This window comes from Musca autumnalis, unplaced genomic scaffold (assembly GCF_047663935.1).
Source record: "Musca autumnalis isolate F117 unplaced genomic scaffold, ASM4766393v1 scaffold_1, whole genome shotgun sequence".
NCBI classification, from domain to species: domain Eukaryota; kingdom Metazoa; phylum Arthropoda; class Insecta; order Diptera; family Muscidae; genus Musca; species Musca autumnalis.
In genome coordinates this window covers 242916032-242938722 of record NW_027411644.1, presented here as the reverse complement: position 1 = coordinate 242938722, position 22691 = coordinate 242916032, and the positions used below count along the sequence as shown (strand labels likewise).

Sequence of the window (22691 nt, the reverse complement as noted above, 5' to 3'; positions counted from 1 at the left end):
CTATGGTGATGCTTGAACATACAATGTCATACTCACATACAAGACATATTTTATATACCCATCCTTGCAAACACACACGCATACACAAACACTACTATAAAACAAGTAAAAAGTTCTGCAGGGCCGAACTTTTAACATCCTCCATCGTGAAATTTTCTGAACTTATTTGAAATAATTTATTTTAGCACTAGGAACTTCAAATATCCATTTTTAGCTATTCGGTCAGCTAAAACCGGTATCGTTATACGTTGTGATATAGTCCAACGTGGGTCAATGTCCATAAATGCCAAAGGACATCCAAACCTGTTCGAAAATGTAGACAAAAACTAAAAAACCTGAAATCGTTGCTACCGTTTATGGGACCATACCAAGACATTGACCTATATTAACTGTTTTTAGCCCAGAAGTTTTGTGACCACTAAGGTTCCTAGTGGTCAAACGTCAAATTGCAGTTAGTTTGGTCCAAAAATTTTGCAAAATACAGAAAATCGGCAGGTATCATTATATGGGGATGGAGGCTATATTTAAACTTAGACCGATTAAAAATTTTTTGTCCACAAGTTTGGTGACCACTGTGAACCTCGAATGCCAAATTACCGCTATTTCGGCAAAAAATTTTAGCTACAATATTGAAAATACCAAAAATAGGGACGTACCGTTCTATGGGGGCTACATCAAAACATGGACCTATGCTGACAACTTTTAGTGGAGAAATTTCGGTACTCTTGAAGCAAATTTAAATGGAAGGTGCTTACACCTGGGAAGTTTTTGCGGATTCTGAAACTACAATGTTCATAGATGTGAAAAATCAAAAAACAAAAAAAGGATCGCTATTTAAATAAATCGCGATTCAAGTTGACATTTCTCTATATGAATGATCTTTGTGATAATTTCGTAAGTTTTACCGTTATTGAGATATAGACGTTCAAATTGGGACAATGCATTGACTGTATCGCCTCCTTATAAAACAATGTCATGACTGAAATTTCACAACTTAAATTTATATATCTCGGAAATGGAAAAAATTTCGAAAGCCAATCTTGTAGAGAATTTTCACAGCTACAACATATTCTTTAGTCCCTTTTCGATAGGACTTGCGGTTTCAAAGCAAAATCGCGAAAACCTAAAGTAAACCAAAAAATGTGAATTTTGACTGCGTTTTTTTTTAGAAATCCCTCCAGCCATTTTTTCTTGGTTTTAGATTTCTCTCACCTATGAACATTGCTGCTTCAAAACCCGCAAAAACTTCGCAGGTGTAAGCGGTTTTCACTTAATGTTAGTTAAGGCGCACCATGTATGACACTGTTTTATAAGGAAGCGATACAGTCAATGCATTGTCCCAATTTGAACTTCTATATTTCAATAAAGGTAAAACCTACGAAATTATCATAAGGGCCAATCATGTAGAGAATTTTCATAGCTGTAACATTTTCTTTATTCCCATTTCGATAGGACTTGCAGTTTCCAAGCAAAATCGTGGAAACCTAAAAAAACCCTAAAAATGTCAACTTGAATCGCGATTTATTTAAAAAACGCTCCTGCGATTTTTTTTGTTTTTTTTATTTTTCTCATCTATGAACATTGTAGTTTCAGAATCCACAAAAACTTCCCAGGTGTAAGTACTTACTTTACTTAGCTGGCCCATTACAGAACATTTGTTCCATAGGCCGAACTCAGAAAAGATCTCCATTTCTCTCTATTTGTTGCTTCGTACTCTGGAATACCGCTTGTTTGCGCCATTTATTCTTTGGCCTGCCAATTCTGCGTGCACCGCCAAGCGGTCCGTATTTATACGCCTTTTTAGCGGGTTCATCATCTCTCATTCTTATGATATGGCCTAGCCAACGCAATCGCTGCATCTCGATACGTTTAACAATATTGATGTCGTTGTATATCAGATACAGCTCGTGGTTCATGCGACGTCGATATTCACCGTCAACGCAGATTGGTCCGTAGATCTTTCGAAGAATTTTTCTCTCAAACACACCAAGCACTGCCTTATCTGCTTGCGCAAGTACCCAGGCTTCGGAACCATACATCAGCACGTGTAGTATCAGTGTTTTGTAAAGCGTTATTTTTGTTTGACGAGTTGTGGCTTTGTTTTTGAAGTGCTTACTTAAGCCAAAGTAGCATCTGTTGGCCAATACAATTCTTCTTTTTATTTCACAACTGATGTCGTTTGTTGTGTTTACGGCGGTGCCGAGATATACAAAGTCTTTTACTACCTCAAAATTATAGGAACCAACTTCAACAGTTGGTCCGATCTTAATGGACGCATTGCGCGTCGACACCATCAACTTGGTCTTCGTTCTCCGTTTACCGCCAGACCAGCTTTCGCAGATTCTCCTTCGACCTTCATAAAGGTATCGGTTACTTATTTTACTGATCGTCCCATGATGTATATATCATCAGCATAAGCAAGAACATGTGGCTATTGGTGTAGATTGTGCCACTTCTTTTGACGTTTGCCTCTCGTATAACCTTTTCTAGCAGGATGTTGAAAAGATCACACGAAAGGTTGTCTCCTTGCCTGAAACCTCTTTTGGTACAAAACTCTTCGGAGAGATTCTTTCCTATTTTAACTGCAGATCTTGTGTCAGTTAGAGTCATTTTACAAAGCCGAATGAGCTTTGCGGGGATACCAAATTCAGACATGGCTTGGAATAACTTTGACCGCAGCGGGCTGTCGAAGGCTATTTTATAATCGACAAAAAGGTGGTAGGTGTCACTCTGCATCTCTTGGGTCTTCTACAGAATTTGCCGCAGGGTAAATATCTGGTCAATGGTGGACTTATCAGCTATAATGCCACATTGGTATGGTCCAAGTATTTCGTTGACCATTGGCTTTAGTCGTTCGCACAATATCCCCGACACTATCTTATAGGCAATAGGTAGAAGACTTATGCCTCTATAGTTGGAGCATATGGTCTTATCTCCTTTCTTGTGGATGGGACACAGGATGCTCAGGTTCCAATCGTCGGGTACGTGTTCTTCCTGCCAGATGGTGCTAATTAGCTGATGCATACACCTTATCAGCGCGTCGCCTCCGGTTTTAAACAGCTCGGCTGGTAAGCCATCGACTCCCGCTGCTTTATTATTCTTCAGCCGGTTGATTGCTGTTTTTTACCTCATCTTGGGTGGGTGGTATACATTCTATACCATCTTCTGGGATTGGATGTGTGGTATCATCATCTTCGCTACTATTGGATACCAGCAGATTGGAAAAATGCTCCTTCCATATCCTGAGCACGCTTGCTGTATCTGTTACCAGATAACCGTGCTGGTCTTTACAGGAGAATGTGCCTGTACCAAAGCCATCTGTTTGATGTTTCACTCTTTGGTAGAATTTTCGGACTTCATTCTGGCTCCTGTACATCTCGATTTTTTCACACTCCCGCTTTTCCATATCTCTCTTTTTCTTGCGGAAAAGACGTTTCTCTTCTCTCCTTTTCTCCCGATATCTCTCTTGTGCGCTACGCGTTGCTACTGATTGTAAAGTAGCTCTATATGCTGCATTTTTCTCTTCGGTAGCAGCACGACACTCCTGTTCATACCATGGATTCCTTGGTGGAGGTCTCTGGTATCCGAGTATGGATTTTGCGACTGTTTGCATGGAGTGGGCAATACATTGCCATTGCGCTGATATTTTATCGGGATGAGGAGTGCTTTGATTAAGCAATTGGGCTAGTTGAGAGGAATATGCTGTGGCTATCTGTTGTGTTTGCAGCCTATCGATGTCCAACTTCCGCGTTGTGTCTGTTCGTGCTTTATATGCAAGGTTTAGACGGGTACGTACCTTTGCTGGAATGATTGTACATCCAACACGCTCGATGAATGTCTTCCATCTATCACAACGTGATCAATTTGATTTCTTGTTTTCTGATCTGGTGATAGTCAGGTGCCCTTATGGATGTCGAGATGTTGAAATCTGGTGCTGCTAACTACCATGTTTTTTGCAGCTGCGAAGTCTATCAGCATCATACCATTGTCAGATGTTTCACTGTGGAGACTGAATTTTCCGACTGTTGGGCCAAAGATATTTCCCTTTCCAATTTTGGCATTAAAATCGCCTAGAATAATTTTAATGTCATGGGCATGGGAACGGTCATATGTTTCTTCTAAGCGCTCATAAAATATATCTTTGGTCAGTTTGTCCTTGTCTTCAGTGGGAGCATGAGCGCAAATAAAGCTGATGTTGAAGAATTTTGCTTTTATTCGAATTGTAGTCTTTCATTCACTGGTGTGAAGCTGGAGACCAGGTGTTTTAACCTCTGACCAACTACAAATCCGCAACCAAACTCCTGCTTTATGTCATGTCATCTATAATACAGTGCGTCAGCTTTAGGTGTTGTTGTGACGCATTTCCCATTCCATCGTATTTCCTGTATGGCAGTAATGTCGGCTTGTACTTTTCAAGGACATCTGCCAATGCTTAAACTGCACCTTCACTATAAAGAGTGCGAACATTCCGGGTGCAGATTCGTAGATCATGGTCCTTAAAACTTTTGCGGGGGTCGTCAACTTTAGAGGGATTTGTTTTTCTTTTCCTTTGTTTTTTTTCATAGTAGGCTGCCTTTTCTAGGGAGGGTTACTAACCCGGCGCCCTAACCCAAGTTTTTAACGTTCTTATGGTTGAAAGCGCGGCGCATGTTAGCTCACTACCTTTAACGGGTGTAAAACGCACCTCCCCAGGTGACACCACGGGGAGGGCAGTGTCCACTTGAGATGAGAGAGAGACTAAGAAAAATCCTGGGCTTTGCCATGTTAAAACCGGTCAGGACTGTTCCTTGGTATCTTCCATCCCCTACGTCACCCTTAACCTGGACCTACGTTGACAATTTTTGGTGAAGTAGTGTTCTGAACCGTGAGAACCTCAAATGCCAAATTACAGCTGGTTGGGTTAAAAATTGCAACTAAAATCCTTAAAATACCAAATCCCGATATAGCCCATCTTCGAACTTGACTTGTCCATAGAAACAAATTACTCGTATGCAAAAATATAGTGCTCTAGCTCAATTTTTTTGACTTTAGAGCGATTAGAACAGACTGAGATCGCGTTTAATGCTGATCAAGAATATGTAATTTATTGGGTGACAAATGAGTATTTCAATGCGTTACAGACGGAAAACAAACTTTAATATAGCAAATCCCATGACTTATATCGGACCCTATTTAATCTCAAATGGACACTAACATTCCCGTGGCGTCACATGGGGAACTGCCTTTGATACCCGTTAATTGGGCCAAACCAATGCGGCTTTAGACCACCACTGATCAGATATTTACTCTGCGACAAATCCTGGAGAAGACCCAAGAAATTCAGATTGACACCTGTCATCTTTTTATCGATTATAAAGCAGCTTTGACAGCCCCCCTACATTCAAAGGTATTCCAAGCCATGTCTGAATTTGGAATCCCGGCAAATCTCATTCAGCTTCGAAAGATGAGAATATGTAGGAAAGAACCTATCTGAAGAGAACCTAGCTTCATTTGACCTATGCATTTCCACGAAATTGACCTAAAACCCAACTTATTAAAAAAAATCTACTTTTTTGTAATTTTCGACTTTTGATGAAAAATTTAAATATGCCATAAAAATTTAATCATAAATGTTAAAATCATATAAAGTCAGGTGGGATTTGTCAGGAATATAGTAAGAGTATTTTCTCAATCAAAAACCCATTACCCTCCAAAGTTTTAGGCACTTTTAATAGAAGGCCCGATTGCAGGAAAACTCTACGTTTTAGAGGAAAACGTTATTTGTTTAAAAAGTCTCAAGAATATAATTTTCATAAACAATTTTAAGTTTTCGCGCAAAAAAAATTCTCGGCGCTAAGGAAAATTTCAAGATTTCGGTAGCAGATTGAAGGCTGATTGAATGCTTTGCTACACATTTATCAGGCACACACACGCACGTACCGAAGGTGTTCATCGGCTGTACAAGCCAAATTGATAGTGTATGGCCCGCTTAAAATCTATTTTTCAAAATAATTTTAAAATGTAATTTGCGAGGCAATTAAAACTTTATCTTATTTATGATCATCATTTGAATTTAAGTGGTATTATTAAAAGTTTTGAATGCAATAACCACAAAGATATATTTTTTAAAAAAATATATAAATATCTATGCATGAATACAGCAAATATTGAAATTGAAAGAAAAATGAAATTTATGTGGCAAATCTCAACGATCATTGCTCTACTAATTTTCTCTGCAGTGCCAAAGGCAATGCCAGTTTTTGAAAATAAGGTAAGGACTATATACATATATTATGCCATTGTAATACATCCGTTTGGTGCCTTCTTTTTTTTAAATAGCAAACCTGGAATTATGAATTGAAAAGTATTGAAACCATTTCCTCCGACTTGGATAAGCTTAGGTTTGGAGAGTTTAAAGTGGAACGTATAAGTCGTGCTGTGTATGCTGCTTCGGGATCGATTACAATAAATGCCGATGTGGTTGAGGGTGATTCTAATATGGTAAGCGTTACAGAATTGTTATCTTTATTGCAACATTTCATAATTCTATTCTAGATTGAAACTCATGGATATCGGAGTAAAAATGGCAAAGATTTCCAACCGATTCCCATGCAAACACCTCGTATTCATTTATTCGAGTATTTGAATACTTTTTATAAGGACTATGCCATGGAGACTTTAAAGGATTGCTCTAATTTGCCAGTATTTGAGGGTAAATTCGAACCACCATTAGAAAAGAAAACGTATGTTATGGAAAAATGTCAATTTGATCAATCTGCATTTCCCCCATTTCTCCAAGAGGGATATTACAAAGCCGATATGGTAGGTACTGGTGATGTTGAATGGCATTTCATTTTCACCGTTCTAGTTGAACCAAACATGGGAGCAATGTATTGAAAACATTTTTTTTTAAACAAATTGTTCAAAGTGAATTTACACATAGAATATTGTATGTGTGTTGCAAATAAATAATATTTTAATTGAAACAAATCTGTGGTTTTCAAACAAAACAACATAAGTCGATTTATGTAAATTTTGAGTTATTAATGCCACGTAGTTGTACATTTTAAGAGCTATCCCTATCACTTTTTGGACTAAAAAACGTAGATAAAAACTTCGAAATACTTGACGTTATATGGGAGCGTCTTATCTACATTTTTGTGGATGCTAGAGTGGTTACAACAGACGGAATGACAGGCAGACGTCAACCCAGAAGTCTGTCCTGAAAATTCCGTTACAAACGGAAAAACAAACTTAATAAAACTCCATACTATGGTAAAGGGTATAAAAGCTTCTATTTCTTATTTTTTAAGACCTTTTTGTGTTCTCTTTCACCTACTGATATTTTCTAGGAAGACTTTCTGTCCTTCGCTATGTTGACCTTTTGGTTTACAATAAGAAGACCATTTGGCCTTCCTTAAAAAGACGTAGTCTACAACAGGAAGAATTTCTGGTCTTCTCTAAGGAGGCATTTTGACCAAAAATATGAATATCTTCTGGCCTTCTATAAGAAGTCCTACTTGTCTACGAAAGAAGAAGACCTTTTGGTCTTCATAAAGCATACCTTCTGGTCCAAATTATGTTCTAGTCTTCTCTAAAAAGACCTTCGGATCTTCTCTAGAAGAATTTCTGATGTTCTCTAAGAATACATCCTTAGGCAAGACCTCCTGGTATTTTTTTTATTACTACCTTCAAGTCTTATTTATAGAGACCCTCTGATCTACAATAAGAAGGCCTTCTAGTCTTTTCTAAGGAGATATTCCGTTTTACTGCAAGGAAGTCGTTACTAAACAAATGTTCTGGTAAAAATTGTTGATGTTTTAAATGGTTGTTGTTGTAGTAACTCAAATGTGTTCGTTCGTGTATTATTTCAGTTATTAGGTTCCTCTAATGCAAGAATTCTGCAGGCTGGACTGGTTGCGTCCATAAGGAATCAGGAGACAGGTGAGTGGGGTTAGCTGGGCAGCTAAACAAATGCAGTGTATCGTGTGGTCTCAATCCACATGCTGGGCAGGTATTGGGTATTGTGGCGTGAATTCGGGCCCAATACGAATTGAGGCGCCCGCATCGTTCGGATCTTAACTGGGATAAAACCACTCGTATTTGCCTTGGCAGCTGGCGTTCCTCTGCTGCGATGGATGGGGGTGGTCTCCAAGTACGGCATTCACACTGTATATCTGTACTGCCTGCGCAACCATGTCAGTGTGAATGCTATCCAAGCCTGCCTGATAAGCTCGTTGGTCTAGAGGTTCTTTTTTATACCTTTGGACCTATCTCTCTAGATCATGAAGATCTCTCCTGACGTGCCTGGGTGGAGGAAGCCTGTCCATTAAACCGTGGCAGGGATGCACACTGCGATAACACCCAAGCAGGTACTGCTTCGATGCACCGGTAACATCTTCGTCTCCTCATGAAGATGGTCCACTGGTGTCATAAGGAGGCTCCCTGTTGCAGTCCTCAGGGCAGAATTCTGGCAGGTTTGAATCTTCTTCCACTGCGTAGTGCTAACCTTTGCAGACCACGCTGGCGCCGCATAGCTTACCACAGACCGGCCTATTGCATTGTATGTGGTCAACAAAGTTTCTTTGTCAGCTCCCCAAGTGCTGCCGGCCAGCGACTTGAGCACCTTGTTCCTACTTCTGATCTTATCGCAAATAGCTGTGGCATGCGCGGGCGACTTAATCATGCTGCCTAACGTTACACCCAGTATTTTGGGTAGTTAGTGGTCGGAATCAGTGCACCATCGACCAATATGTTCAGTGGGAGCCTCATTTCAGCCGTCCATGAGGTGAACAGTGTGGCAGTGGATTTAGCGGCGGATATTTTCATATTCCTCAGATGGAAGAACTGCACTATGTCAGCTATGTAGACATTTAACCTATCACATATGTCATCGATGATAGGACCCGACGCCAAGATCGTACAATCGTCCGCATACATCACGATGGTGGAATTTCAGAAAGGTAGAGCTTAAACAGTTCCGGAGATATCACCCCTCCCTGGGGAACTCCCTGTTTCACTCTATGGGGTTTGGACTTCTTGTTTTTGAATTCCACAAACGACTGGCGTCCGCACATATAGTTGATTACCCAAAGTTTCAAACATGGCTGGAGATTAGTCTTCTCTATATCCTCGAACAGCTTGGCATGGTTGACGGTATCGAAAGCCTTCGATAGGTCAAGAGCCATCATGACTGTTCGGTCGCACGGCCTTTTCCGGTTCAGTCCTCTACTGATATGTGTGTACTATGCATTTTCCGAAATCCATGTTGATGTTGGGCAACTGGAAAACACCTTCTCATCGTGGGGAGGAGTAGTGCCTCTAGGATCTTTGCTACTGGCGACAAGAGCGAAATCGGCCTGTACGATTCACATCTGCTGGCATCCTTACGTAACGTGGCAATATGTTCACGTACATAATACAACAACTATTACCAAGAAACGCCCCCACATACATCGCTTCGACAACACTTGTCTACCTGACACTAGTGGCATCACAGGTCACACAATGCTAAATATAAATCCAGTGTATTTTTGCAACCATCGTAACTTAAGCTTAGGGCGAATAATTCTCATTCGCTTCATACTCATAGTTATTAAAGTATTTCAGATTTGGAGGCAAATGGCGAGCTTACTACTGCAGGGGGTTAGCTACACGGGTTGGAACAAAGGACTGTTCTAAATCCGCCAACTTACACTTCGGTGCTAAAGCGTTGGGAATACTTGTTGAGGGCTACTCATTAAGTTGTGGAACAGCTGACCGGGCTTTCGGGTCAGCTGTTCCACTGGGCCTTCGGGTCAGCAGTTCCACAGGACCTTCGAGTCAGCTGTTCCACAGGGCATTCGTGCCAGCTGTTCCACAGGGCCTTCGGGTCAGCTGTTCCACTGGGCATTCGTGCCAGCTGTTCCACAGGGCCTTCGGGTCAGCTGTTCCACTGGGCCTTCGGGTCATAAGTTCTACAGGGCCTTCGGGTCAGCTGTTCCACTGGGCTTTCGGGTCAGCAGTTCCACAGGGCCTTCGGGTCAACTGTTCCTCAGTTAGAAACCAGCAGCGCATGGTAGAAATTAGACTAACTAGACTAATACCCGAAGCCGTCAAAGCCCGGGCATAAGCAACCGAACCCATCGTGTCCCCGAGCATCTGTAGCCGAACACCGAATTCATCGTCTTCCCGATCATCTACAGCCGAACACTGAATACATCGTCATCCCGATCATCTACAGCCGAACACCGAATTCATCGTCTTCCCGATCATCTATGGCCGAACACCGAATTCATCGTCTTCCCAGTCATCTGTAGCCGAACACCAAACACAAACAACACCGTTTCCCTCGTAGAAGAAGCCGGTAACTCAACACGAGCTCCTCAGCTGCAAATCCCAGCGAGTCTGCATAATCCAACGCCAACTATTAATCTAAATATACACCCATTGAATTCATTCTTATCGCATTTGAACACACGTAGATTGTAAATTAGTATTTATTCAATAAATCCCCGATTTAGCCCCCAGGAAAGGGAGAATATTAGTCTTCTCATTTCATAAGGTTTAGTGGGTCCTTATGGAGACCCTGGACGCGACTGAGCTTACCCCAGCCGACGACAAAACCCCGTTACACTTGCCAGGCTTCAGTAACGGGACCACCCTGCCAACTTTTCAGGCTTCTGGTATGCTAAGGGTGGTTAACGATAGGTTGAGGACACTTGTTAAATACTCAACGCCAGGTTCATCAAGTTGCTTCGGTGTGGGCCCAACGCTTTGGATGATTTCGCGTTTCGGAAGGCATTTGCAACATCGCTCATCTAAATTGTGGTGGTACCTCCGCGGCTGGAAGGGCTCTTCTTATACGGCGTAGCACACCTCTCTTCGCCCTATCACTCTCGGGGTGCTCTATGAACTGCCGGTTAAAATAATACGCGCACCTCTTTGGGCCAGTTACTGTCACGCCGTTGAAAGTAACTGTCATCCTTCTTTTCGGGATTCGAGAGTGATTTAACCGCTGCCCACAATTTACTTAATCCTGCACCAATGTTGCATTGCTTCAGGTGGTCTAGCCACTTTTTCCGCTTATGTTCGCCTACTAACCTGTTGACTTCAAGAGTAAGCTCTCTAACTCTTGGGTCTGCAGGGTTCGTACGACGAAGCTCATCACGCTCATTTGCTAGTCCCGTCGCCTCTGCTGGGAAATTTTGGTCTTATTTCGGGTATTCGACCAGCAGGTATGTATCGAGCGGCTGCTGAAGTGATGATGTCCCGGAAAGTTTTCTCTGAACCCTTGCCAATTAGCTTTCTCATGATTCAGGAAAGTACGGCATTCAGAGGTTATGAAATCGGGTGGTCTGTTTACGGAGATGATGGATTGCCAGGATACGTCATTTATCAGACTTGGTGACACAATGGTGATATCTGGCGAGCGTCTTCATTCACCGTGCAAAACGTGGAGCTATCAATTTGCTCAGCCAGCGCTGTACTGCTCTGGTCATAACCTAGGACGGAATGCCAAAACTCGGATGAGCATTGAAGTCCCCTAGCACCAGACGGTTATTGCCCTCTAAAAGCGAACTAATATCGGGCATATAACGCCGGGCACAGCTATTCATCGGCGGTATGTACACATTAAGCAGCTCTACCTCGGCATTACCACACTTACTTAATCCTTATACATTCCATGTAGGGGTCACTAGAGACAAGCTCAAGCGAGATAGGTCTGTACTGGAAAGACTGGTGTTTTAAATGGTCTGTTGTTCTGTTTATTTACCTTATTACTGACCTACGAAAATACCGAGTGGTCCCCAAATGTCTTCTGTCCAAATATTTATACCCCCACATTTCTGCCATTTCGTTTGTATAATGGCGGGTGCCACCGTGGTATGCACACCCGCCTTGCACACATAAGGTCGTGTGTTCCATTCCCCGGCCAGGCAACATCAAAACACTTTTTGCGACATTTCCTGAGTATTTCAGCCTTTAAAAAACTTCTCTACAAGTGGTGTCTTAAAACACGCCGTTCGGACTTGGCGATAAACAGTAGGTCCTATATCATTGAGCTAATATGAATCGGGGTGCACTCATTGATATGAGAGAAGTCTCGCTTGTCCCTTATGGGATGTTTGTGGAACAATTATTATAATGGCTTTAAAATATGCAAAATTCACAAAAATCCGCAGGTACCGTTCTTTGGAGGCTGCAGGAATGTTTTTAGCCATTTCGGTTAAATAATGTGACTAAAACCTCCAAAATACTCGAACTTGGGAGGTACCAAAATAGATGAGTTTTGCCATGTTTCGTGTTTGAACATTTTGGTTTTTGTATATTTTCCTTTATAAAGGATTGGTACCTTAGTGCGTATGATGATTGTAACCTCAATTTTTCTACTTAATAACTACGCATAAGTTACCAATCGTTTATAAAGGAAAATATACAAAAAACCAAAAAGTTAAAACACAAAACATGGCATAATTCATCTATTTTTCAACCTATTTTATAGCTTTTTCCCATTTTGGTAGATGGGCGGATGGACACACATAGCCAGTTCATGTTGGTGTATATAAGTGTAGGTCTTACTTACTTACTTAGCTGGCCCATTACAGAACATTTGTTCCATAGACAGAACTAAGAAAAGATCTCCAATTCTCTCTGTTTTTCTTTCTGGAATACCGCGCCTTGTCATCTCTTCATCCACTTGTTTGCGCCATCTATTCTTTGGCCTGCCGATTATGCGTGCACCGCCATGTGGCATGTATTCATACGCCTTTTTAGCGGGTTCATCATCGCTCATTCCTATGATATGGCCTAGCCAACGCAATCGTTGCATCTCGATACGTTTAACTATATTCATATCTTTGTATAGCTGATATAGCTCGTGATTCATACGACGTCGATATTCACCGTCAACGCAAATCGGCCCGTAGATCCTTCGAAGAATTTTCCTCTCAAACACACCAAGCACTGCCTTATCTGCTTGCGCAAGTACCCATGCTTCGGAGCCATACATTAGCACGGGTAATATCAGCGTTCTGTTTAGTGTTATTATTGTTTGACGAGATGTGGCTTTGTTTTTAAATTGCTTACTTAAACCATAGTAGCATCTGTTGGCCAATACAATTCTTCTTCTTATTTCACAACTGATTTTGTTTGTTGTGTTTATGGCAGTGCCGAGGTAGACCAAGTCTTTAACTACCTCAAAATTATAGGTACCAACTTCCACAGTTGGTAAGAGCTCTATGGACGCGTCGGCACCATCAATTTGGTCTTTTCGCCGTTTACCGCCAGACCCACTTTCGCAGATTCTGCTTCGACCTTCCTAAAGGTTCTTCCTTTACTGATCGTCCTATCATGTCTATGTCATCAGCATAAGCAAGTAACATGTGGCTATTGGTGTAAATTGTGCCATTTCTTTCGACATTTGCATCTCGTATTACCTTTTCCAGCAAAATGTTAAAAAGGTCACACGAAAGGCTATCTATCTCCTTGTCTGAAACCTCTTTTGGTACAAAATTCTTCGGAGAGGTTCTTTCCAATTTTAACTGAGGACCTAGTATCAGTTAAAGTCATCTTACAAAGCCGGATGAGCTTTGGGGGGATACCAAATTCAGACATTGCGTGGAATACCTTTGATCGGAGGGGTAAACATCTGGTCAATGGTGGACTTGCCAGGTCTAAAGCCACATTGGTATGGTCCAATTATTTCGTTGACCATTGGCTTTAGTCGTTCGCACAATATCCCTGTCTTATAGACAATAGAGACAAGACTTATGCCCCTATAGTTGGAGCATACAGTCTTATCTCCTTTCTTGTGGACGGGACACAGGATGCCCAGGTTACAATCGTCGGGTACGCGTTCCTCCTGCCAGACGGTGCTAACTAACTGATGCATACACCTTATCAGCGCACCGCCTCCGGTTTTAAACAGCTCGGCTGGTAAGCCATCGGCTCCTGCTGCTTTATTATTCTTCAGCCGGTTTATTGCTGTCTTTACCTCATCTTGACCGGGCGGTATACATTCTATACCATCTTCTGGGATTGGATATTTGGTATCATCGTCTTCGCTACTAGTGGATACCAGCAGATTGGAGAAATGTTCCTTCCATATCCTGGGCACGCTACCTGCAAGAAGGTAGTGGTCCGAATCAATGTTTGCGCCTCGGAACGATCGTACATCCAACACGCTCGATGAATGTCTTCCATCTATCACATCGTGATCAATTTGATTTCTTGTTTTCTGATCTGGAGACAGCCAGCTGCCCTTACGAATATCGAGATGATTAAATCTGGTACTGCTAACTACCATGTTTTATGGAGCTGCAAAGTCTATCAGCCTCATACCATTGTCAGATGTTTCACTGTGGAGACTGAATTTCCCGGCTTTTGGGCCAAAGATGTTCTCCTTTCCAAATTTGGCATTAAAATCGCCTAGAATGATGCGAACATTCCATGTGCAGATTCGCAGATCATGGTCTTTAACGTTTGCGGGGTTCGTCGTCTTTATATGGGTTCGTTTTTGTTTCATTCGTTTTTTCATAGTAGGCTGTTTTTTCTAGGGAAGGGTTACTAACCCGACGCCTAAACCCATGTTTTTATCGTTCTTATGGGTGAACGCGCGCCACATGTTACCTCACTGCCTTTAACGGGAGTTAAAGGTCGGTCAGTCGGTCTACTCCTTCGGGTACCTCCCACACAAAATTTCGGAAAAGTTCAGTTTAGGACCTGCTCTCGAATTGCTTTGATTTTTGTTGTAACAACTTGTATTGACTATCCGCCATACGACTATCCATCCATACTTCCTGAGCAAATAGCCTGAAAGTTGCAAAAATCCCTATGACACCGTGTGTAGTGGTTGAAGCGCAAGATAAATCTCGAAAGGATCAGCCAATTCGGTCCAAAATTTGGCCTTCGTAATATTTTGTCCAAACATAGTTTAAGTTCGAAGATAAACCATATCGGACCACTGCTTCAGATACCTCCCTCACAAAAGTTTAAAAATATTCGGAAAAATTGTGCGCACGATAACTCGGCCAATGTAATCCATACTCTGCACATCCTATTATATCTACCAGACATAGATCAGGCTTAAATATGGACTATATTTGTCTACTCCTTCTGGTACCTCACACAAAAAATTTCGGATAAAATCACTTTAAGACCTGCTCTCGAATCAATTTGATTTTTGTTGAAGCCATTTGCCTTCGCTACCTCCATTACGACGGTAAAAGTTATTTCAGGGGCCATATGCCACGTTAACTCTCGAACTGTTCAACCGATTTGGTCCAACATTTGGTCTTCGTCATATTTTATCCAAACTTAGTTTCATGGGGCAATACCGGAACACAACTTCCGGTACTTCTCTCCTAATAAAATGTCACTAAAATGGTAAGAACGATATCACTTGAATTGGTCAACCAATTTGGTCCAAACTTTGGTTTTCCTAATATTTTGTCAAAATTTAGTTTTACTTCTAAAATGGCCCATATCAGTCCTCCCTAAGCGTACCTCACCCACAAAAGTTCAACATTTGTGTTTAAGTGCAGTTAATTCTTAATCCACATTTTTATCGGCAAGTTCAAATGTTAAAAAGGGCCACAAAATTCTGAAGAAACCCTAAATGTAGATGAAAGTTTCACTTCACGTTGGCTGTGGGTATATCTCTGTCCGCAAAGCCGACTGACACTTTTTTACTTGTTTATACAGATTTTCATGCGCTCATACCAGTTGTTGAAGTACTTTTTCCACACCGATTGAGACACCTCCAAAACATAGTTTTTGAACGCTTCAACCGTATCTTCTAGCTACGAAAATCGTTGACCAAGCTTTTTTTTCTTGATGTGCGGTAATCAAGTGAAGCCATTGGGTTCCAAGTCGGTGCTGTACGGCGAATGACCCATAAATGACACGTTTTATCCGGTCAAAAAGGCTCTGGTTTAAAACGATGTGTGCGAGCACGCATTGCCATGGTGCGACTTCCCTTGTGTGTGTTTCGAATTTCTCAGGAGGCTTCAGGCAAACAAATTGTAGTGTACCACTCAGAATTAAGCTCCTTACGTTCCTCAAGCCGTGTAGTAGCCACATGATCGGCTTAGCTGAAGAAAGAGGCGACCATTTGCTTCGAAGTGCTTCTTCCCTGAACAAATTTCGTTGGATTTGGCTCATCTTCGAAGACCCTGTTTAGATTCAGGCTCTTACGCATAGATTCAAGATTCGTCGACTGTGACAATCTTATAAACGTCGTTTGAAGCACCCCGATCTTATGTATTTACAATTTCTTTCCACCAATTGAAAAGAGCCATTTTTGAGGGATAGTCAAATTGCGGTGGATCTAACGAGAAAAATCCAGGTGTTCATGCAATAACAAATGTTATTTGGTGGCCTATATCTCACAGTATAAAATAAGACGATCTTGCGTTATCCGTTCACGCTCGGCTTAATTTTTGGTGCCACAACGGCCTCTTTTGGAAGACCCTCACGACCTTCGTTTATTAGCGAGTGTCGGCCACAATTGAATTCACTAAACCAGTTTTTCATAGTGATATAGGGTGGACCTTTAGCAACATACAAAGATTTAATTTGATCGATGCACTCTTGCCGTGATTATCCACGTCGAAAATTTTTAAAATTCTTCCATTTTACACATTTTAGGACCGACCAAAAACAGTGAATGTCACTGTCCTTATAATTTTTCACATAACTATATGTATGTATTATATTTTCTTATGAAAGTTTCAGTTTTCAATGGAGTATCGATTTTTTTGCAGCACAATCTTAATATTATGGCCATAGCTGTAGCCTACTCACTCTATTTTTCTCCCAATCTCTACGCAAAAATAAATATCTGTTTTCTGTTCTTCCTTTAATTTCCCTTAAAAACTTAACCACACTTGGCGTACTTCATTTGTTAAATTACTGTCAGTAATAACGATGCTGGCCGTACCTCCCTCCCTCTCCGTACGTTATTCATTCTTCATTGCGTTAACGTGTCCATTTTTCTCATTTGTCCCATTCATTGCTTGTGTAATGTTAAGGTTTATTGTACGCAATTTTTCAGCTCCATTTGCATTTGTTACGTTGGTCACTTGGGTGTTGCCGGAGTTCATATAGCATTCAACGTTAAGCATTCATCCGGTTCCGTCATTTTGTCCTTAGCTCTGTTAGTCTGGACATATTTACACTTATAAACAAGCTAACACAAACAAACACACACATATACTCACTCACCATGAGTTTTTTTTTCTATTTTATTACACAAGAAATTGCAACATCAACAACACATAAAGTGCAACAGCACTATTAACTTCAACAGAAAGAGCAACAACAACAACAAAGACATTTGTATCTGGATTTGTTTCTCGAGTATTTATTCCTCTTTGGCCATGAATGGTCTCGACTTTATTAAAGTTAGTGTTTTGTGACCGTACGAACGTACCAGTGCAATAATGTTTGTTCCAAGTGGACCAACAACCGACTTGGCACACTTGTAGAATTTTCGTTCATTTTTTCTTGTTGTTTTGCTTGTTTGCAACTGCAGTTGTTGTTCTTTTGTGTGTCATGCTGACACACATATACTTACTGCAATCATACTACGTACGCACACCAGAAACAACAAATTTGTACTCTGTTGAATTTATATGGGTTTCCAGTTGATACATTACTCAGGGCATTCCGTATCTTGTTGTAGTGGTAAAAGTAATTTAAACTTGAAACAGTATTCGGTTCGAATATTAGGTTAAACGATTTTCACCTACATGCTACAATCATCTCAGCGATTTGTTCACTCTTTTATATCATTATGAGATTTATATGGGATCGAGTGAACCAACCGTAAAAACATACGAAATTCGACTCAGAATTTTGTGAGCTAATTTGATATTAATAAAAGTGAAACGGAATCCAATTCTAATATTGTGGCAATGTACCGTTTTCATGTTATGACTGCAACTAGATACGAACGTAAATGAAAGAAAATTCATCAATTCGGTTTTGAATCTAAAGATTTTTTTTTCTAAAACGGGTTTCTTATTTATATTTATTGCGTTTCCGTTAAAAATTTTAGTAACAAGTAAAAAACCGTTAATTTCGGCTGGGCCGAACTTTTTATATCCTCACCATAAAATATTTCGAACTTAAATAGAGTAATAAGTTTCCATTCCTTCCCACAATTTTGGGCGCTGAAGTTTTTCGACCACGAAAAATTAGATCACAAAATGTATCTAGAAAAGACTTCAATCGGGCGGTACCCTATGATGCACCTATTCAAGTATCAAACCACAGATTGTTTGGCCAAAAATGTAGCTTATTACCTCAAAACACCTTTATATGGGGCTACACAAACATTTTTTTTGATGGAGATGTTTTGTGACATCGGTAAAAATGTTGTTAAAATCCTCCAAATACCAAAAATCGGAAGGTACCTTTATATAGGGCTATACTTAAACGTGGAAATATGTTGACAAGTTTTGATAGAGAAGTTTTGTGAACACGAGGAACCTCAAATATCACGTAATAGGTAGTTCATTTAAAAAATTTAGCTTAAACCCTAAAAAGATCTTAAATCGGGAGGCACCGCAATATGATGCATATACGAAAACATGGTCCTATGTTTCGCGAGCGCAGCGAATGATAAATTAAGATTAGTTTCGTCAAAAAATGTAGCTAAAACCTCAAAATACCGAAAATCGACCACTGGACAACTCAAATGTTAAACAACAGGTAGTTCGGTCAAAGAATGTAGCTATAACCCTCAAAATACCGAAAAGCTGAAGACTAATACTTTTCAGTGAAGAAGTTTTGTTACAGCAGGGAACCTCAAATGTTAAATTACGAATAGTTCAGTTCAAAAAAGCAAGTAAAAATGTATGAGTCGGTTTTGCCTGGAAGCATGGACTTGCCCACGGAAAACATAATACCTTTGTAAAAAGGACCATAACGAACAGCATCGGTATACATTTCCGAAGGATCTTTGAACAGACCCCAAACTGCACTTAGACACACATGCTGAACTTTTGGGGGAGGTACCCTAAAGAGGGGACCGATATGGAAGGTTTTAGAAGTAAAACTAAATTTGGACGAGTTATTAGGAGATCCAACGTGTGGATCAAATTGGTTGCCCGTTTAAGGGATACCAATTTAGTGAAATTTTTTTTTAATATTGGGAAGGAAGTACCTGAAGTTGTGGACCGATATTGCCCTTATTCGAACTGAAACTAACTTTAGACTAAATATGACGAATGCCAAATTTTGGACTAAATCAGTTGATCAGTTCGAGAGTTATCGTGCTCTCCAGCCACTACATATGGCGCCGTGGGTTTTTTACACCTTTCGGGCTGTTTTCTCAAGAAGTATGAACTTACCCCTAAGAAAACTTTTGTCTTTGTAATTGAGGCAGCAAGTTGCTTCAAGAAAAAAAAATCAAAGTGATTCGAGAACAGGTCCTGTAGTTTTCCAAAATTTTGTGTGGAAGGAGTTGACCGATTGAGTCAATATTGGAACCTCATTTTAGTCTGGTATATATACCATATCGGTTACTCCCTTCAAGAGTTATCGTGTGCATAAATTTTCTGAATATTTGTGGGTAAGGTACCGGACCGATAAAACCCATTTTCGAACTTAAACTAATTTTTGACAAACTATTACGAAGGCCAAATTTTAGACCGAATCGGCACATCCGATCGAGAGTTATCCAGCGCTCCAACCACTACACACGGTGTCATATGGGTTTTTGCATCCTTCAGTCTATTTTCTCAGGAAGTATGGACTTGCCGTTGATGAAACTTGTACCATCGTGTGGGGGGCAGTGAATACAAGATATTAGAACAAAAATTAAAGCGTTTCGAGAACAGGTCCAAAACTGAACTTTTCCGAAATTTTATATGGGAGGTGCCCGAAGGAGTGGAGCGACTGAGTCCATATGGGAACTACAGCTAAGGCTGGTAGAAATTTCACGATGTGCAAAGTGTGGACCAAATTGGTTACTAATTTCAGTTATCGTGCGCACAAACATTTTCGAACTTTTGTGGGGGAGGTACCGGAAGGAATGGACCGATATAACCCATCTTCGAACTTAACTAAGTTTGGATAAAATATTTATTACGAAGGCCAAATTTTGGACCGAATCGGTTGATCCGTTCTAGAGTTATCGTGCGCACCAGCCTGACCGACAGACAAACGGACGGACATTGCTAAATGGCTCCAAATTTTCTGAAACGTATTTCGTCCAAACATACTTGGGGTCTAAAACCATTATTTCGATGAGGCACATTTTACACGTATGAAAGTGTATATACCCTCATTAGCATAAATGCTGAGGGTATAAAAATAGCTAAATCGTCAAAATAGCGAAAATCGAGAGGTACCGGTATATGGGGGCTATACTTAAACATTCTCCTATGGTGACAAATATTTGTGAAGAAGTTTCGTGACTGTAGGGACTCTCAAATGTAAAGTTCCTTATATGGGGGATATACGAAAATATGGAGCTAGGTTGACAATTTTTAGTGAAGAAGTTTTGTGACCACTGGGAAACTCAAATGTCAACTAAGGGGTAGTGCGGTCGAAAATGGTGCTAAAACTCTCAAACTGCCGAAATTCGGAAGGTATCGTTACATGGGGGCTATACCTAAACGTGAATCTATTTTGACAAACATTGGTGAAGAAGTTTCGTGACTGCAGGATATCTGAAATGTACAGTTACGGTCAGTTCAGTATAAAAATGTAGCTAAAACACTCAAAATACCGAAATTCAGAAGATACCTTTATATGAGGGCTATACAAAAATGTGGACCTAGGCTGACAATTTTTAGTGAAGAAGTTTTGTGACCACTGGGAAACTTTAATGTCAAATAAGATGTAGTGCGGTCGAAAATGGTGCTAAAACCCTCAAAATGCCGAAATTCGAAAATTGCCGTTATGTGGGGGCGATACCAAAACATGGACCTAGGTTGAAAATTTTAAGCGAAGAAGTTTTGTAACCCCTGGAACAATTAAATGTCAAATCACAGGTAGTTCGGTCAAGGAATGTAGCTAAAACCCTCAATATATCGAAAAAACGGAGAGGTTTTTAGTGAATAAGGTTCGGTAGTGCAGGGAACCTCAAATGTCGAATTACGGATTGTTCAGTCAAAAAAATATAGCAAAAACCCTCAAAATACCGAAAATCGGGAGGTACCGTTGTATGGAGGTGACAATTTTCGGTGGAGAAGTGTTGTGACCACTAAGAATTTCAAATGCCAAATTACGGCTAGTTCGGTTAAAAATTGTAGCTAGAATCGTTAAAATACTGACCACTGGGAAACTCAAATGTCAACTAAGGGGAAGTGCGGTCGAAAATTGCGCTAAAACCCTCAAACTGCCGAAATTCGGAAGGTATCGTTACATGGGGGCTATAACTAAGCGTGAATCTATTTTGACAAATATTGGTGAAGAAGTTTCGTGACTGCAGGGTATCTGAAATGTACAGTTACGGTCAGTTCAGTATAAAAATGTAGCCAAAACACTCAAAATAACGAAATTCGGGAGATACCGGTATATGAAGGCTATACAAAAATATGGACCTAGGCCGACAATTTTTAGTGAAGAGGTTTTGTGACCACTGAGTAACTCAAATTTTAAAATATCGAAATTCGGAAGGTATCGTTATATGGGGGCTATACCAAAAGAAGGACCTATGTTGAAAAATTGTTGGTGGAGACCGCTTAGAACATCAAATGTCAAATTTCAGCTAGCTCGGTTCAAATTTGTAGTTAAAATCCTCAAAATACTGAAAATCGGGTGGTACCGTTATATGGGGCTATACCTTAACATTCACCTATGGTGAAAATTTTTGGTGGAGAAAAATCCTTAAAATCTTTAAAATACCAAAAATCTGGAGGTACCGTTATACTATACGTAAAAATTTACCTATGTTGACTATTTTAGGTGGAGAAGTATGGCGGAAATCGGGAGGGACTTCTATATTGGGGCTATATTACGCGCCCACGATTTGGCGTAAAAGCAATAAATAATAAACAACAAATTTGAGGCCGATATAGCCCATCTTCGAACTTGACCTGCCTATAGAAAAACAGGTAAAAAAGAGTTAAGTTCTTCCAGGCCGAACTTGTTATACTCTCCACCACGAGTTGTTTTGAAGTAAAATGGAACAAGTTGTTTCCATTCGTTTATAAAAAGACTAAATACCATATTTCAACAAGTTCGGTATAACAATGTGGCTAACTTTCAAAATACCGACATTCGGGGGGTACCGTCACATGAGGGCTATATCGGGGGTACCGTCCCATGAGGCTAGACTCATAGAAGACCAAATACCAATTTTCCGATATTTCGGTAAAAACTTTAAAATACCGAAAATCAAGAGGTACGCTACTATGGGAGATATAGGAACCCGCGGAACTGTACCCATAATTCTCTTCTGGAATATTTTATAACACCATGGAAGCTAAATAACAAATTTCAGTCTTTCGGTCACAACCTTCACAATTACGAAAATCGGGAAGTATCGTTCGACGGGCTATATCGAAACGTGGACCTATACCGACGAATTTCAGTCAAAGAATAATCGGGAGGTACCGTTCTATATGAAGGCGTGGACCTATACCGATTAATTTCTGGGAGAAAGTTTTGTACCCCCAACGAAGACTAAATACCAAATGTCAGCCATTTTGGTGTGATAATGAAGCTAAAACCTTCAAAATACCAAAAATCGGGAGGTACCGTTCTATGGGGCCTAT

General features: G+C 40.5%; 1 protein-coding gene across 1 annotated transcript; it reads left to right on the top strand.

Annotated features, from left to right (window-relative positions):
- Positions 1–6138: 6138 nt before the first annotated feature.
- LOC141391139 (uncharacterized) lies at positions 6139–6968 on the top strand. The gene is made up of 3 exons (XM_073964057.1): positions 6139–6250; positions 6319–6480; positions 6535–6968. Exons 1-3 carry the CDS (start codon positions 6164–6166, stop codon positions 6874–6876), a joined length of 591 nt encoding a protein of 196 aa, XP_073820158.1. The 5' UTR covers positions 6139–6163; the 3' UTR covers positions 6877–6968.
- Positions 6969–22691: the final 15723 nt, after the last annotated feature.

Coding starts and splice junctions, on each gene's coding strand:
- LOC141391139 (XM_073964057.1), top strand. CDS start 6,164: ATGAAATTTATGTGGCAAATCTCAACGATCATTGCTCTACTAATTTTC. Junction 6,251..6,318: donor TGCCAGTTTTTGAAAATAAG/GTAAGGACTATA, acceptor TTTTTTAAATAG/CAAACCTGGAATTATGAATT. Junction 6,481..6,534: donor TTGAGGGTGATTCTAATATG/GTAAGCGTTACA, acceptor ATTCTATTCTAG/ATTGAAACTCATGGATATCG.